Source organism: Neodiprion fabricii, chromosome 7, assembly GCF_021155785.1.
Source record: "Neodiprion fabricii isolate iyNeoFabr1 chromosome 7, iyNeoFabr1.1, whole genome shotgun sequence".
NCBI lineage: Eukaryota > Metazoa > Arthropoda > Insecta > Hymenoptera > Diprionidae > Neodiprion > Neodiprion fabricii.
This window is the reverse complement of record NC_060245.1, coordinates 9,015,378-9,033,020: the sequence shown is the minus strand read 5'-3', so window position 1 is coordinate 9,033,020 and position 17,643 is coordinate 9,015,378. Positions and strand designations below refer to the sequence as shown.

At 46.0% G+C, this 17,643-nt stretch overlaps 2 protein-coding genes across 2 annotated transcripts; both read right to left on the bottom strand.

Moving 5' to 3' along the window:
* Window positions 1-4,178: 4,178 nt before the first annotated feature.
* Window positions 4,179-5,453, bottom strand: LOC124186654. The gene is made up of 3 exons (XM_046578523.1): window positions 5,351-5,453; window positions 4,704-5,049; window positions 4,179-4,599 (listed from the first exon to the last, which is right to left on the bottom strand). The coding sequence occupies exons 1-3, from the start codon at window positions 5,451-5,453 to the stop codon at window positions 4,179-4,181; spliced, it is 870 nt and encodes a 289-aa protein (XP_046434479.1).
* Window positions 5,454-5,743: 290 nt separating this feature from the next.
* LOC124186653 lies at window positions 5,744-7,729 on the bottom strand. Its single transcript, XM_046578522.1, has one exon. It carries the CDS (start codon window positions 7,727-7,729, stop codon window positions 5,744-5,746), a length of 1,986 nt encoding a protein of 661 aa, XP_046434478.1.
* Between the last annotated feature and the right edge of the window lie 9,914 nt (window positions 7,730-17,643).

Below are 17,643 nucleotides of genomic sequence, written 5' to 3'. Positions count from 1 at the left end.
CAGTCCCGTCACCAGTGCTTGCTTTTTCTCGTTCATATTCCAATGCTCTTAGTCTGGTGTCCAATTTGGAAATGATTTCAGCTTTTCGAATCGACAGGTCTCTGCCTGTTTCGAAATCTGTGTAGAAGGTATCCAAGGCTTTCTCCGTGGTGATCTCCAAAGCTTTGATCATTTGATCAAGGTTGTCGATTTGTTTTTGCAGCACGCTGAATTTTCGTCTGAAGGTCCTGAAAGTCACAGCATTGTTCGGCTCTGCGGGATCTGCGACATTGCACAGTCTCTTGTTCGGTATATCGTCATGCCCGTCCGGTGTTATTTGAAACCTGACACCCGGAGGACCGCGAGTGCTCGCAGCTGTGTTTTTATTCAGCTGACGTCCAAACACGTCGACGCGCATTTCGTAAATGATTGCAGAGTCGACGAGAATTGGCTAATAAATGATTTCGGCTTCCCGTAATTCTTCCAGAATCGACATGATTTCATTGTTGTGACTTGTATTCCTGGCTGCTTGAGATGCCATAAGCAAACGAAGACGTTCTACCAGCTCGTCAGCGTCGTCCCAGAAAATATAATCCGTTCCAACACCTTGTTGAGTGAACCAAGCCTGAGGTAGCAGAACACCTTTGCCCGTACGCTCCGACATTTGTGACGATAATGATACGCCTTTGCCTGGCGTAGAAATATTGAGCAGACCAGCAATTAAATGCTTGAATTTGGCGCTCTGAGCGTTTCGGATAGGCTCGGAGGCGCTATAGTACTTTCTGTGAGCATTTGTTGCGAGAAGGATATTTCTGTAATTCTCCTTGTCGTTGCGGGTAACGTGAGCGCTGTTGGGCATCTTTTTATACAGCAGCCCCAGCAGTCCGTGAGATTTCGGATAGAGCGTACCGCCTGTGCGAACGGAATCGCGCTCGAAGCTTATCGGTGAGTCACCAACCATCAGCCCGGCAGTAGAAAGACTCCGTACCCCGTACACGGTATCTAACTCGTGCTGTCTTTGTTTATCGTCGAGCATCTCAAGATATTCATCTTCTGATCTCACCGACGATTCCGTGACAGTTTGATCCTTTTCCTCTGCAGTTGCAAAAGAATCTTCTGCTTCCATTTCGTTTTTCGGCTCATCCTTCGTTTCAGTTTTGAGTTCTTGCTTTCACCTCTTCCTTGACAATTTCGTGCCTCGAGAAACATTGATTAATTCCTGCAGCGGGGTTACCACAGGCTCAAAGACATCCTTCATTGTTTCCTGCAGCGACTCTTTTCCCGTCTTGAGGATTCTGTGCTTACGACGAATCGCATTACTCGCTTGAGCGATACGATGCAAGACTTTTTTTTCCTTACGAATTTCTTGCATGTTGACACAACCAGTTCTGGAAAGCTACTGTTCCGTCGCCTTCGAAGATCGTGTATTTAATTCTTTTGTCATGTTTATAAAATTGTCAAATACCCTTCTTTACCAACCATTACCGAGCTCTCTATTCTTGTTGATCACTACGAACCCATATTTGTCACCGTTCCAGCATGCCGCACACAAGTCTTTAAACTCTACGTACGACATATCGGTGTTTACATGATCGTTGTACACATGTCTCAGATTCATCTCGTCTTGTTTGAATAAGACCAGCAAGTTGGTGTTGTCGCGCACGAGATGCTTAGGGATTCGAGCGTACGTCTGACAAAGATAGAAACAGTCCACATCGTGATATCTACCCATACGAAAGTACGCGCTAATGTTATCCTGCTTCTCGCACGCCACGTCATCGAATATCGTGATCGAATTAGGTTGCGTCTCGTTCGGTGCAATGACGTGCTCATGCTCGTTAAAGAGGTAATACTCGACACCGTCAACATTTTCGAGCACTTGACTCAGAAACTTGTAACTCAGTTGATTGAGAGATTTTGAGTAAACGTACAGGTTTTCGAACCCTTAACCGTTCGCATGCGTTATAAGCGCAAATAATGCGTTGGTTTTGCCACAGTTCGATGTTCCGCAGAATACCACACGTACACTACTCGGCAACAATTCGCTATGACGTTCTTCCCGTTTTGTACTCTGCTGCGTAAATTTGTCGAAATTCATCACGAGCAGCTTGGTCGATTGTGTCTCGAACCTCAACTCGAACGTGACTGGCTGGATTTTCTATAAATGCATCGTTTATAACAACTCCTTCTCAGTCGCAGAGCGGATATGATTGTGCACACACGTGATCGTAAGCGATCCTCAAAAAAGAGATCAAGTGGGAAAGGTTTGGTGAATAGCATTATCAACAAACTCCCGATCGAGTTGCATGTTCCCGGTTACCAATACTGTGGTCCTGGTACGAAGTTAACGAAAAGACTCGCGAGAGGCGATTCCGGTATCAATCCTCTCGATGCAGCGTGTAAGGAACACGATATAGCGTACTCGAAAAATCGTGAGAACCTTAAAGCTAGAAGCATTGCGGATAAAATATTAGCCGAAAAAGCCTGGAAACGGGTTATCGCAAAGGACGCAAATTTGGGTGAGAAGGCAGCCGCTTGGGCTGTAGCTGAGACGATGGAGGTGAAAACAAAGTTAGGCATGGGATGTCGAAAACCAAGGAACGTTTCCTTGAACAAAATCATACGAGCGGCAAAACAGTCTATGATTCGGAGCTACGACGCGAAAACGAGCATCAAGTCTGCACTCAAAGGTGCTCGAAAAGCTGTGAAAAAAGAAGGTGGTAAACATAATGTCCGATCACCGCGCGTTCCACCGGTACCCTTAAAAGTTGGCGGACTTCTACCTTATCTCATACCTATTTTTGCCGGTCTCAGCGTTACGGGTCCGTTAGCGGGAGGTGCTGCAGGTATAGCAAAGGCTGTAAACGATGCGAGCGCGGCTAAACGAGAATTGGAGAAAAGCAAACGGCATAGCAAAACGATGGAAGCGATCGCCTTAGGTAAAGGTCCCCATCTCAAACCTTATGAGAAGGGTTTCGGTCTTCATCTTTTTGTTTAGATCGATTGACCACAGTTCTTCTCTAACTTCAATCGGGATGGGATGAGTGAGTAAGAGGGTGAATAAATAAATAACACGATTTTGCGGGAGAGACAAGACGCTTGCTTCGGCATAAAACCCCTCGCGGTGCAGAGGGAAAAGCTGAAGCAAGACAAATGTTTATTAACTGCAAATCAGATTATCATAATACAGGATAATACAGTCGCTGGTGCGTTCTTAGTTAACTAGATCGAATGATCATTCAATAATCTTAAGCCAACTAAATCTCAATGAGAAACCGTGATCCGCAACTTCCAACGCTAACGTGGAAGCGGGGAAGGGGGAGCGTCAGGGTGGCCCAATGCCATGCAAACAGCCGTCCCGACGTCTCGGGAAACCAACGCTGAAGTGCTCGGGCGACAATGTATGTCGCCGCAATGACGCTCGCCCGGGAGACGGGCACCTCCGATCCAACCGGAGGGTGAACCGCGTCTCCCCCGACCAACTGAAACGGATAAATCTTAAAACTGCGCGAAACGAAATAATCGACGCGCGCGGGTAAAGGAAAACCTAACACGTCCTACCTATTCAAGAGCTCGAGACTAACTAACTTGCGCTGCGCCCTCACCGGCCAAGCGAATGTACGTAACTGCCGATTCGAGTATCGGCCCACGAATTTCTGGCGCGGACAATAAGAACGTAATTTGAATTACTATAACGTTGAACTACTTGTCATGTGAAATAAGGAAGTAAATCTACTCTTGTCACCTTTTATTTACCTCATACGCGGTAAATAGATACAACCTACGAATATAACGAAACTAAAATATTTGCTGTTATAAATTTACAAACTAACATAATTATAATAAAGTTGCGCGAACATCCCGCCCGCCTTCGCCCAACGGACGAATCCTTACGCCTCCGATATTGCCCTACGCCCCTTGCCGCCATCTTCGAGGTGCAGCGGGTATAGACGAGAGATGTGCCCATGTATAGTGTTAGTTGCGGTTGTAATCGTGACCACCCTCACAAGCCCATCCGGACCCGGGTGGAGTTCGATTATCCTCCCCAGCGGGCACTTCGACGGCGGATAATTGTCATCCTGGACTAAGACAAGTCTCCGAATACAAAAGTTTTTGCGGGGCTCTCTCCACTTTCCTCGTTCTTGCAAGTGGAGTAGATACTCGGAGGACCAACGTCTCCAGAACTGGTTTCGAATGCGCTATAGCAACTGAAATCGGTTCAAACGATTCTGAGGTTCGTCCGAGAGATCTTCCTCTGGGAGTAAGGCCGACGTGCTTCCCCCTAGGAAGTGGAAAGGTGTCAATCCATGGAGATCCTCAAGATCGGAGCTTAGCGCACTCAGTGGCCGTGAGTTGAGACAGGTTTCAATTTCGACAAGAACCGTCGACAACTCTTCGAAGGTGAGAGTATGCTCGCCCATGACCCGTTTCAAATGGTGCTTCACCGACTTTACTCCTGTTTCCCATAACCCTCCGTAATGGGGAGCATTCGGGGGTATAAAACTCCAATCAGTGCCATCGTTCGCCAGGAGAGCCGCCGCCCTTTGATAGAATTCGGAGGCTCGTTGGAACATAGCCTTGATCTCACTATCTGCTCCATGAAAATTAGTGGCGTTGTCACTGTAAAGCCGTTGACAGACATCACGTCTAGCCACAAATCGACGATATGCACAATGAACGACGCGGTAGTCAGATCACTCACAAGTTCAAGGTGAATGGCTCACGTAGAAAAACAGACGAAAACCGCTACGTATCCCTTGTAAGACTTGTACCCGCGCCCTTGCGTGGTACGGACCTGGACCGGATCCGAGTAATCAAAACCGGCTATCGAAAAGGGTCGTCGTTCGGACTGTACTCGGTCAGCTGGCAGGTCGCCCATTAGTTGGTGAGCAAATTGTGGCTTAACCCGTTGACAGGTCACACACCGCCGGATCGCCGATTTGACTAATCTTTTCATGCCCAAAATCCAAACCTGCTGTATCAAGATACTAGTCGTCAGAGTGGGTCCCCCATGCAAGCAGAGGTGATGAGCAAACTGCACGAATAACGCGCTGAGTACAGAGCGCTGTGCTAAAATTGGGGGGTGTTTATGGTTGAAAGTGAGACTAGCCTGGGAAACGCGACCTCCCACCCGCTCGACATCAACCTTGCCCAGAAATGGATCTAATTTCTCAATTCTGCTGCTATTCGGCAAGCCCTTTCCCGATTTCGACAGCTCTATTTCTGGGGCAAAGCTAGCTGCTTGCGATAAGCGAATGACCACCAATCGCGACTCTGCCAGCTCGACGGATGAGAGAAAGCAGGGAAGCGGTTCAGAACCGTCCCGTCATCTGCGTAGATCAAGCAAGGGGCGTCTGCAGAAGGCTACTACTCGAATAAGGCGAGTCAAGCTCGAGAATTGTGTGAGAATCGGCGGTTCGTCCGGCCGGGTCTTTACGTGGAGGGTTTGCAGATTCGCTGTTGGTTGTGGCCATTGTTCCGGTGTATCAGAGAGCCAGTGGGGACCGCGCCACCGAATGTTATTCTGCGCTAATTCTGCCGGGTCTGAGCCCCGAGTAGCCAAATCTGCTGGATTTTCTTTCGTTGGGACGTGAGCCCATGTGGCGGATGGGAGTTCGCTCTGAATAAGCGATACTCGGTTGGCGACGAAGGTTTTCCAGTGGCATGGGTGCTTTCGAAACCACTGAAGAACTATTTGACTATCAGACCATGCGTAGACCGGAAGTGAGCTGAGAAATTTGAGCTTCCTAACATGGCAAAGAAGTTAACCGAGAAGTGCAGCACCACACAATTCCAAGTTCGGGATACTGATCGTTTTGACGGGAGCCACCTTGTTCTTCGCGGCGAGAAGCAAAACACTGAACCGACCATTTTCCTCGTTAATTCGTAAATATGCCACGGCTGCATATGAGCGAGGAGACGCATCGGAAAAGCCATGAATCTGGTAGGAACGGGAAGATGCGACCCCCAACCAACGATGGATGGATAGAGGTGGCAACTGTGTCAAAGACGTGTAATGAGTATGCCATCGCTCGCGGAATTCTGCGGGGAGAGGCGAGTCCCAATAGCACTTCTGAATCCACAAATCGTGCATTAAGACCTTCGCCGTCACAGTGATTGGAGCTAGCCACCCGAGCGGGTCAAACAAACGCGCGACATTCGAAAGGATGAAACGTTTCGTTGCAGCAGTGGACATCTCTTCCACGTCCGCTGCACGGAACTTAAAATCATCCTGCGATGGGATCCAATGGGTCCCGAAGGTTTTGACCAACGCGTCGCCGTCGATTTCTTTCGGTGAGTTCTGTCGTGCCTGAGGTGGCAGAAGATCGGGATGATTTGCGGACCATTTGTCGAGCTCGAGACCACCCAATCTTAACAATTCTATAAGTTCGAGTCTTTTCTGAACCGCGGTAGAAAGGTCTTCCGCCCCTGCGAAGGTGTCGTCAACATACGTCTCTGCTTTCAGACATTCAGCTCCGAGGGGAAGGTTAACTTCCCCTTTATCAATAACCAACTGTGAAAGCATGCGAATGGCCAGATATGGAGCACAAGTTGTCCCGTACGTGACAGTATGCAAGCGGTAATCAACAGGACTGGCGTCAGCGGTCGGGGCCCACACAATTCTCTGCAAATCCTGGTCTTCGCACTTGACCAGGACTTGCCGGAATATGTTCACTATGTCTGCGGTGAACGCAAAACGGTATTTTCGCCAATTCAAGAGGATCAAGGACAGATCGCTCTGGAGGGGGGGTCCTGCCCACAAAAAGTCATTCAGACAGTGCCCTTCGCGAGTTTTCCGAGGGGCATCAAACACAACACGAAGTTTCCATTTGTCACCCGAAGCCTGAATCACTGCGTGATGTGGAAGGTACCACGCATCCTCGCACCGTATTTCTAAGGCCAGAAGTCGAGTCATACGTCCCAGTCGTTCGTAGTCCCTCATGAAGCTACCGTACGCCTCAGCCAATCGAGCGTCTCGCGAAAATTGACGTTGCATACTAGAAAGAGATTTTAGCGCCATTGACCTAGTCTCGTTAGCTACCCTAGGGCGGTCTGGTTTCACAGAAAGCCGGACTTCGTATCGACTTCGTGAGTCGCAACTGTAAGTCTCTTTGAATAAATGCTCAGCTATCTCGTCCTCGGGCCTTAGCTTACTTGAATTTGGAGCAATCTCTTCGAGAGACCAAAAGCGTTGCAGGGTCTGCTCCAAATCTAGTTCAACCGTGCAGTGAAGTGCCTGTGTTGGCAAGGAAGAGAGAGTCCTGTCCTCCAGCCGCTTGTCGGACAGCACCATACCGGAAATCACCCAGCCGAAAGCCGTACCTTGAGCGACAAGTTGTGAGGTAGGGAACCGTTTCAGGCCGGGACGGAGCAACTGGCCATAAACATCAGCGCCCAAAATCAAGTCTACGTTTTGGGAAACCGAAAAGTCCGGATCCGTTAGCGTGAGACCCTCAAATTGTTGCAAATCTAGATCACCAAATCTATCGGATGGGAGACGTGAGGTGAGCTTTGGGAGCACGAGCGCGTCTGTTTCAAACTCGAATTTAGGATTGTCGCGGGACCGTAGCACCAACTGCGTCCTCGCGGTCACAGTTCTTGTCTCAGTGGAACCAAGTCCCGACAGTGTTACGGAAGCGCGTCTCCTTGATAACCCCAACAACTGCACTATGGGTTCCGAAGCAAATGACGACTCCGAACCCTGATCGAGGAGTGCTCGCACGTAGGTGCTGCTTCCCTTCGGACCCATTACCTGCACTCGCGCCGTGGCGAGGAGAACTCTTCGCCCAACGACCGAATGACACGCCGCATGCAAGCTTACGACAGGGGGAGGTGCCGAAGATCCACCTCCTTTTGGGCCTCGAGAACCTGCCGAACTTCGGCTCGACCCTTGAGATTTTCTTCGAACGCCGCGATGCAAGATCGTGTGATGTTGTCCTTGACCAACCACGCATCTTCCGCTTGATGGACAATCTCTCTCCTGAAGTGGTTTCAGACAATTGAAACAAAACCGCAAGTGTCTAATACTAGCGAACCGCTCAGAAGGAGCCTTCGCCTGAAACTTGAAGCACTTTAAGATGGGGTGAGCACCAGAGCAGAGCGGGCATTTGTACGGAGTTGGCTTCGGTGATCAAGGAGAACTAGCGTGGAAAACCTTACGAGGTTGGGGTCCCGCAAAAGGTGTTGAAGCCGACCTCTTCTCCGTTCGACACTAGAGTGCGATCATATTCAAGGCCTGAGTTCTCCGTTCCAAAAACTTTATCAAATCCGTGAATTTCGGAAGTGAACCAAGAGAGCTTGTACCCTCCGAGAGGTCACCCTGGATTCGCTCCGGTTCCCACAACCTTCGCGACTCCGAATCTGAGCGTTCAGAGAGCACGAAGACAAGCCAGACGTCCCGAAGCTCCACTGGTAATTTTAAATTTGCTAACGCACGAACTATTCGCTGAGCTTCATCTACGAAGGAACGGTGCTTGGAAGCAGACTCGTTTTTCAAATGCGGAATCCGCATGAACGAAGCTATATGTTTATTTATTATCAATCGAGGGTTGTGATATCGAGCCTTTAACGCCTGCCACGTGCTGATGTAATTCGCACTGATCGTAGTGACGTCCTTTATTAGGTCCGCGGTACTACCGGTCAAGCAAAGCTTCAAATACTGCAGCTTGGTTGCGTCAGATAGAGAAGCTACGTCATGCATCAACGTAGTGAAAAGATCGCAGAAACTTGCCCAATCCTCATACTTTCCCAAAAAGGTTGGGAGAGGAATGCGAGGGAGTTTCGCGACACCTGTTCCGGTAGTTCCAGAGGTGGTTGCCTCCGCGGATCTAGTGACGGCCTCTATTTCCGCTTTTTCCGCGAAAGTCAGAAGCGCCAAAAACTCGTCAAGGGCGTTCTCATGGACACCGTGGATTTGCCCGAACCAATCATCGGAGACGTACGGATCGGCGTCCGCGTTTTCTCGAACGATGATCTCAGCGTGAGCCTTACGAACCCCTGTCCAAATTTCATTCAGCTGTGTCGTGAGCGTATCTCGCGGTTTGCTTATTGACCTCTGCCGCAAGCCTTCTATTTCCCCTTCACAAGCCCGCTGCAATGCAGTAAGCTTCTGTAAGACTACTGGAGCCATGTCGCGATGAAGTTTGATTGAAAATCATTATAAACTCGAAAGGTCCAAACGAACGTGTATCACAGTCGAAGAACCAGATGCAACTGAGCGAGGAAAGCAAAGGTAATAGGCACATACGACCACGCTACGCCCACGTATTACAATACATCGCCTGTTATTTAGTGTCACGCGAAGACCTTTATGCCACGCTAATCCTAATCCCTAAGCCTCGTCTCGGCTGACACACGTAGAAAATAAACACAAGACGCACCAGCCAGTACCAGATGACAAATTAACACGAACTTGACAAACAAGACAAACCCAATCACTCACTCCTCACCCGGGGCACCATGTTTAGATCGATTGACCAGAGTTCTTCTCTAACTTCAATCGGGATGGGATGAGTGAGTGAAAGGGTGAATAAATACATAACACGATTTCGCGGGAGAGATAAGACGCTTGCTTTGGCATAAAAACCCTCACGGTGCAGAGGGAACAGCCGAAGCAAGACAAATGTTTATTAACTGCAAATCAGATTATCATAATACAGGATAATACAGTCGCTGGTGCGTTCTTTGTCAACTAGATTGAATGATCATTCAATAATCTTAAGCCAACTCATCTGAATCTCAATGAGAAACCGTGATCCGCAACTTCCAACGCTAACGTGGAAGCGGGTAAGGGGAAGCGTGTAAGGTGGCCCATTGCCGTGTACTCGCATGAGTAAAACATGAACCGCAACTTCCAACGCTTACGTGGAAGCGGGGAACAGGGAGCGTCAGGGTGGCCCAATGCCGTGCAAACAGCGGTCCCGACGTCTCGGGAAACCAACGCTGAAGTGCTCGGGCGACAATGTATGTCGCCGCGATGACGCTCGCCCGGGAGACGGGCACCTCCAATCCAATCGGAGGGTGAACCGCGTCTCCCCCGACCAACTGAATCATATAAATCTTAAAACTACGCGAAACGAAATAATCGAAGCACGCGGTTGAAGGAAAACCTAACACGGCCTACCTATTCGAGCGCTCGAGACTGACTAACTTGCGCTGCGCCCTCGCCGGCCAAGCGAACGTATATAACTGCCGATTCGAGTATCGGCCCACGAATTTCTGGCGCGGACAATGAGTACGTAATTTGAATTACTATAACGTTGAACTACTTGTCATGTGGAATAAGCAAGTAAATCTACTGTTCTGACCCTTTATTAACCTTATACGCGGTAAATAGGTACAACTTACGAATATAACGAAAATAAAATATTTGCTGTTATAAATTTACAAACTAACATAATAATAATAAAGTTGCGCGAACATCTTTCAAAAAACTAACTGTCAAGCTACCACGCCGAGCGTTGACCAACTGAGATTTGCTGAAGTATGCAAAAATCATGAAAATGCCGTACTTCCGAGGTGTCTTTATGCGCAACGAAATGCCCAAAACCGGGCCGCGTAAAAACGAAACAGCTGTAGTCAATCTCGACGATGAAGATGGCCCTGGGATACACTGGGTTCCATATAAGAAACGCGGCAGCGATATAGTTTACTTCGACAGTTTCGGTCATCTTCAACCGCCGTTAGACCTCGTGAAATATCTCGGTGTTGGTAGCGTTAAATACAACGACGAAAGGTATCAGGATTACGGTACATTCGATTGCGGACACTTGTGTCTGAAATTTCTAAGCGATGAACTATATGAACATGACACGTAATTCATGACGTCAGTCGAGCACTTGCAGTCATGGATGATTCATTTACATTAACGATATCGGGAACGTCTTCGATTCTCTATGCGCAATATTTTCCTCCGATCGAACTTACTCTGAATAAAAATTATGTTCTCGGTCTCGTTAAACTGTTAACCTGCAATTTCATTCCCAACGTGGATGTCGGTCACAATAAAATATACGTAGCCGATAAGGTACTCACGATATCCACTGGCAGCTACGAAATTAAGGATATTGAAAAGTATGTTCAAGACGCGTTAAAAAATACCAACATTGAAATCAGCATAAAGCCTAACAATAATACGTTATGCAGCGAAATGAAATGTAACCATATCGTAAATTTGGAACCTGACGATTCTATTGGTCAGCTTCTCGGATTTACACCGCGCGTATTAGCAGCTAACCAAACTCACCATTCGAATATGCCTGTAACTATTATTAAGTTCAAAGCGTTGCGAGTCGAATGCAGCATTACAACGGGTGCCTACGTGAATGGACATAAAGTGCATACTATTCACGAATTTTTCCCTATTGTTCCACCGGCATATAAGATCGTGGAAGTGCCGTCGCACGTCATTTACCTTCCGATCACCGTCAAGACCATAGATCAAATGCAGCTTCGGTTAGTCGATCAAGACGGAGATCTGGTTAATTTTCGCCGAGAAGTTATAACTGTAAGACTGCACATCAAATCGCTATAAAAAATGGGTATTGTATATTACAGATTGTCCAAAAAGAGTTGTATTAGTCAGTCAGAATGTCCCGATCAAGTCAGTCATCGATCGATTTCCGAACCGCTGACACGTCGAAACGTGGAGTTCCTGATAGCTTTGGGTCTAAAGCTGACACCTTTTGGAAAAGGAATTTCCGACAAATAAAACTGCGATTCCGCTGTTTTGTTTTATGATACGTACCATGGAGAAGGAAATCTCGAGCATTTAAACACCTGTCGTCTTTGACGAATCAACGGCCCACCAAGAAATACACGCACACAAACCGTACGCATCGTCAACTTTCAACAACAGCGATGAGATTCGAATCACCGTTCAGCATCAGGATTTATGCGTATCACCGAGCAAGAGTTCGCTGCATATCTCTGAAAAATTTCTCAAATCAGACGGCACTGCAGCAGCGATCACAACTTTAGTCAATAACGCCATCTGCCATTTGTTCGAAGATGTACGGTACGAACTAAACGCTGTAGAGATTGATAAATGTAAAAACGTTGCTCTGACCAGCCTGCTGAAAGGTTTTTGCTTCGCTCAACCCTGGTCAAAGTTGGCTTATGGAAAATGCTGGATGGCTTGATGTTCAGGACACGAAAAAATTAATTGATGCCGGTGGCAACTTTGACGTAGTTATTCCCTTGAGCATGATATTGGGCTTCGCTGAAGACTATCGCAAGATCATCGTTAACGCGAAACACGAGCTGATTCTTACAAGATCAAAAAGTGATTTAAATGCCATCGTTCGAAATCAAGACGAAGACCTTCGAATCGTGATCGATCAGGTGGAATGGTTGGTACCCTATGTGAAGCTCTCGGATCAACGAAAAATCGCACTGTTGAATTTCATTTAAAAAGATACACCAGTCTCCATGAGCTTCCGCAGTTGGCAGTTGTACGAATATCCTTTGCAACCGGCAACCACGATACACGTTTGGACTGTAAAAACGTCCACCCATTTGGACGAACCGCGATTTGTCATGCTCGGTTTTCAAACGAATCGAAAAAACGAAGCTGGCAAAAATGCCAGTCATCTTGATCACTGTAACATTACTAACGTCAAGCTCTTCTTGAATTCCGAGTATTATCCGTACGGTCACCTGAACTTGGACATGAGTCACAATCGCTTTGTATTACTGTACGAGATGTAGGCAAACTTTCAAGCCACCTGTTACGGCAAAGAACTCAAGCCTCTGTTGACGAATAGCGAATTTCTACAGTACGAACCTCTGATTTTCATCGACTGTTCGAAACAAAACGAGGCTCTGAAATCTGGACCGGTAGATATTCTTATCGAATTCGAGGCTACAAATGACTTTCCTAGTGGTTTATCTGCCTACTGCTTGATTTTACATGATCGTATAATTGAATACAACCCACTGAGTGAAGGGGTGAGAAAATTGGTATAAAAACCTCGAAGGTTATGACAATCAATTCAGTATTTTTTACGATGGAGTTCATAGTCGACGTACAAGGATTCAGAAAACCGGGTCCCGGTTTTACACCAAAAGAGTTGGCAGTTGTGTCACTCGACGAAGATACCAACCCGTCAATTTTTCTCTTCGAACCTCCGTACGATTGGAATTATTTACTTGCTCCATTCAAAAGCAAAAATTTGTGGCTGTCACGGAATTATCATGGACTATCCTGGGAAGGTGGTGATTTACCTTTCGAGAAGCTCGACTTCACCATCGAATGTATGTCGCTGCGTGATGCTTTAACAGTTTACGTAAAAGGTTTGGAGAAGAAAAGTTGGCGGCAGAAAATTCTGGATGAAAAAGTTGGAGTCGTTGATTTGATGGATTTGGGTTGTCCGTCGTTGCAGAAATTGAATAAAATTTCGTATACGAATTCAAACTGTACGCATCACGCTGTATTACGTCCAAACTGTGCAGCTCAACACGTATTGTTACTGCGAAATTTTTTACTCAAACACAAAAGACAATCGGTATCTACTCGAACAGTTATTCATTCTCATTGCCTAAATCATGGGTACGATACCGTTGACTAAGAACACTTAAGTATTATCATTACGAATTTCATGTAAAACTGTAATCTTAAGTTGTTTTGTTCAATAAAATATTCCGCATCGTCAACATCAACCGTTCATTCAGAACCTCTGTCCTGCTAGTCAAGAGTTTATTTCAGAACCTTCCAGAATTCAACGTCACACCGAAATCCGTTGTCCGCAGACCGCTCACCGTCAAGTCGAAACTCGTCGAACGCGTTGTTTGTCAGTCTAAGTTTCCAAGAATCTTTCAGGGTCGATGAAGCTCTTTTCCACGGTCCCGGACCGCTCGCCGTCAAGTCGAAACTTGTCGAACGCATTGTTTGTCAGCCTACATTCGTTCAGGGTCGAAGCAACCGCATACAAATTTCAGGACCTTCCAGAATTCGACGTCGCACCGCAATTCGTTGTCAGCAGGCCGCTGGCCGTCAAGTCGAAACTAGTCGGACGATTCTGAGTATTGTTTTCGTCGGACGATTCCGATAATTGTTTGTCTAAAATTCGTTTAAGGCCAGAGCGGGTCTTTCAGAATTCAACGTCGCACCGAAATCCTTTGACCGCATGCCGCTCACCGTCGAGTCGAATCACGTCGGACGATTTCGAATATTGTTTTCGTCGGACGATTCCGAGAATTGTTTGTCTAAAATTCAACGTCGCACCGAAATCCTTTGACCGCATGCCGCTCACCGTCGAGTCGAAACACGTCGGACGAATTGTTCGTCAGTCTAGATTTATTCAAGGTCGTGCGAATTTTCTCGAACCTTCTGGAAGCTCTCAAAACCTGGCACATGCCAGGTTTCTCGGTTGAACGTTCGAGGATCCACGGGGTCCGCTCGAACGCCTGAGGATTCACGGAGTGCGCTCGGTAATGCAGTTATCGATCCCGCTCGATGAGCATGATTTTCATTACCGACAAAGAGCACAATTTATCCCACAAGGGGTAACACCACGGCAATTTCAGGCATTTTTTACCGACGATCATGGTCATTTAGAGGATTTTTTACCGACAATCATGGTCATTTGGGAGATTTTCTTACCGACGAACGGTTGGCAGAGCACGTTTCATTTTACGAGAGTGGGGGGTTACTTTCGAGGGTTTGCGTCTGGGATGCACGTATAGGCGGATTGGTTGGCTTGGTCGGTAAAGAAGGTGTTCCTTAGCAGAACTCTCCTGGTTATACTACTGACGTTCTGACTAGAATAACAGTTGCTCTTCGATTCTTATAGAGTGACTCCTACAAAGTCAGACTCCGCATTTGACTAACATCTTTCACGCCGAATTTTTATGTCAGGTTCATGCTCATCGACCTCAAAAAGCCTATGTATATAATGTTAAGAAATATGAGTACAGATACACATTTATATCATATACGTTTGTAACAGCGAATGATCTAACGAGCCTAAATATACATATTTGTTTCGCGTGAAAGGTCACGTCTGTGCTTAGGTGTGGTGCGCGGTCGTCGGCAACGAGCGAGAAAAACAGAGTCGTAACGTTGTCGCCCTGTGAACCAGATGTAACAGGCACACGAGAGAATTGTTCTTCTCATATTAGTAATCAAAGTTCATACTATTAATAAAGTACTGTCAATATCAATTTATTCATATCCCAAAATATCAACATAAAATAAATAAAGATCATCGTGAGAATTCAGCACAGTTTCGTTCAAACTTATCATCACAATATCCATCATATCGAAATCCACTGATTTGAACTTTTTGATCTTATCCTCGATTACTTTTTGAAGATTTCTGAGAACTCTTGATGTAGCCATTTGTTGTAAAAAAAATATGACCACGAATGTGTAACATGTTAAAGTTTCTTCATTCATAATCTACTCGAATCACTTTAACAAAAATTTGCATACTCTGATACTATTCAATTCCGTAACAGAGATAACATGTTTGAACGGGATATGTTCCGATTTTCTGATGTCAAAATCTTGCGACCTCTTTAGACTTGTCTGCAGAACTTTGTACACCCATCGCAGAAACTTCGAACTTGATAAACAGAAAAAATTTCATATTAAAAAAGATTTCTTGACTTACCAGCCGGAACCATATTGAAACGCATGTAGGTGTGCAAATTATAAAACAATAAAATCCGCACTTATGTCGTACATACCCAAATTTCTAACTACTAACGTTACAGAGTTTTGTATCAAGTGATGAGAATCATCATCATCATATTCAGTGAATTATCAATCTTGATATTTTCTTTACTAATTATTATATCACACTGTTGTAACGACCGGCAATCAGTACTGAAAGTGAGGAAGATAAAGGGCAAGAGGTGGGGGGGGGGGGGGGGGGGCGAGTGGAGCCTACAAGTTCGAAGGTGCCAAGTATTGCCTGTAATTTTGGAACGTCCACTTATATCTAGTCAACAAAAAGGTCGATCGGGTCCCTCGTTGCAGCCAGACTCGCCCCATCTGTATGGTGGTTACTTAAAATTGTCTTAGTCTAATTGCCTGTAAGGAGTGGGAGTGTGTGCGTGGTTGAGGGAGTGTGTGAGTAGGGGTGGGGAAGGTGAGGACAGATGGGAGAGGTTTTCGGGCAAGGAAGGGGGTTGGTAATAAGGGCCGTTCTGACCTGCAGGTTACAGCTTTGGTAGCTCCTGTGGTTTTTGATGTGGTGGTAGTCTAGCTCGTCTTGGTCCGATCGGTGGTGCTCACGGGTGCGCGGTTCGTGGTAGACTCCCCGCGCGTGTGCGCGTTGCGCGGCTTCGGTCCTTCACGGTCGTTCACGGGCGTGTCCAGCTCCGCTCCGCGAGTTTAGGATTTATTGTGACGTGCATGTGGTGGTGCAACGTCACACTGTAACTGCAGAGGCGTCTTCACGTAAAAACAAATAAGGGTGAAACTTATCACACTATTGCGTATGGTGACCGGGCATAGTGATAATCGACCGTCGTTCGTAACCATGAAATGAAATTGACTTTGACGAGATTTTTTACTGTTTTGAATATCCATAACTTGAACCGAAAACCGGCGAATACTTCTATAATATGAAATGTTCTTTGGTTATATTTAGAGTAAAAACCAATGGACAAGCTATTTGTACAAATTTGATCTTCTACTGGAAGAAGCCTTCAGATTATGCATAAAAAACTCGTTGAAAGTTCTATACGAAGCATTGCACGGCGATGGAACCACCGCACCATCTCCGCTGATACTACTGAAAGCTGACCTAATAAACAATAAGGTACGTATCTCGCAATACCTACTTATCTCGTAAGATGATACAGTGAGCTACTTAGGTTTTTCATTTTATGGTACACATTGAGCAGGTACGTCGCGCTATTTGAACATGTATATGACAGTTTTACACCATTCAATCAAGTTTTAAGCAATACAGAGGATGTCTCGTACTCGAATAAATTCACAACAACTTCATCCTTGCATTACGCCAATCACCATCGATTCATCGGTATAATGCATAATGTAGTCCTACTGTTCGAAATAAATCTATAGCAACAAAGGAATAAAGTGCTGGTTTAGAGAAGTAGTACATGAAATATGGAATTCTATTGTAAGCAATCTAGAAGTCGCGATGGATCTGTAGTAATGCAGCTGGTATTATTAACAGTTATAGCTCCTTGCATCTCAATCGCTTCTGGTGATGTCCCACTATTTGCTATACCCCCTTCAGAGACTTCGCGTGAAATCATCCGCCATAGAAATTTGATTGTAAAATATTGATACGTCTCAAATGATTGTTTTGTTGTTCAAAATGCACACAGATAGACTTCGTACCAGAATTCTCCGAAGTTGCATCACTGATAGGACATGTTCTGCCAAATTTGTTGAACGCATTGAAGGTTATACCAAGAATTACGCATAAGTTTAAGGTCTCACATGGAGTTGCGCCATTCTGGAAACTCTACATGGAAGAAGAGGAATGTCAAAAACTTCAACAACTGTTAATTAACGGTAATTACTATTCTTTTTCGAATTGACGATAGTTACAATAATCAGAATATGGTCGCTATATTAAAGAATATAATTTACATGTTTTCAGAGGTTGATCACAATTTTTCGCAAATGGAATTGTATCTCAAAACTTGGGAACCTTTCCGAGATATGTGGGAAATTAATAA

Bases quoted from the DNA above. Each gene is read 5' to 3' on its own strand.
- LOC124186654 (XM_046578523.1), bottom strand. From the start codon at position 5,453: ATGGCCACAACCAACAGCGAATCTGCAAACCCTCCACGTAAAGACCCG. The intron at 5,050-5,350 runs GTAGTAGCCTTC...CCCCAATTTTAG, and splicing joins GCTTGACTCGCCTTATTCGA to CACAGCGCTCTGTACTCAGC. The intron at 4,600-4,703 runs GTGAGCCATTCA...ACGGCTTTACAG, and splicing joins GTTTTCGTCTGTTTTTCTAC to TGACAACGCCACTAATTTTC.
- LOC124186653 (XM_046578522.1), bottom strand. From the start codon at position 7,729: ATGGGTCCGAAGGGAAGCAGCACCTACGTGCGAGCACTCCTCGATCAG.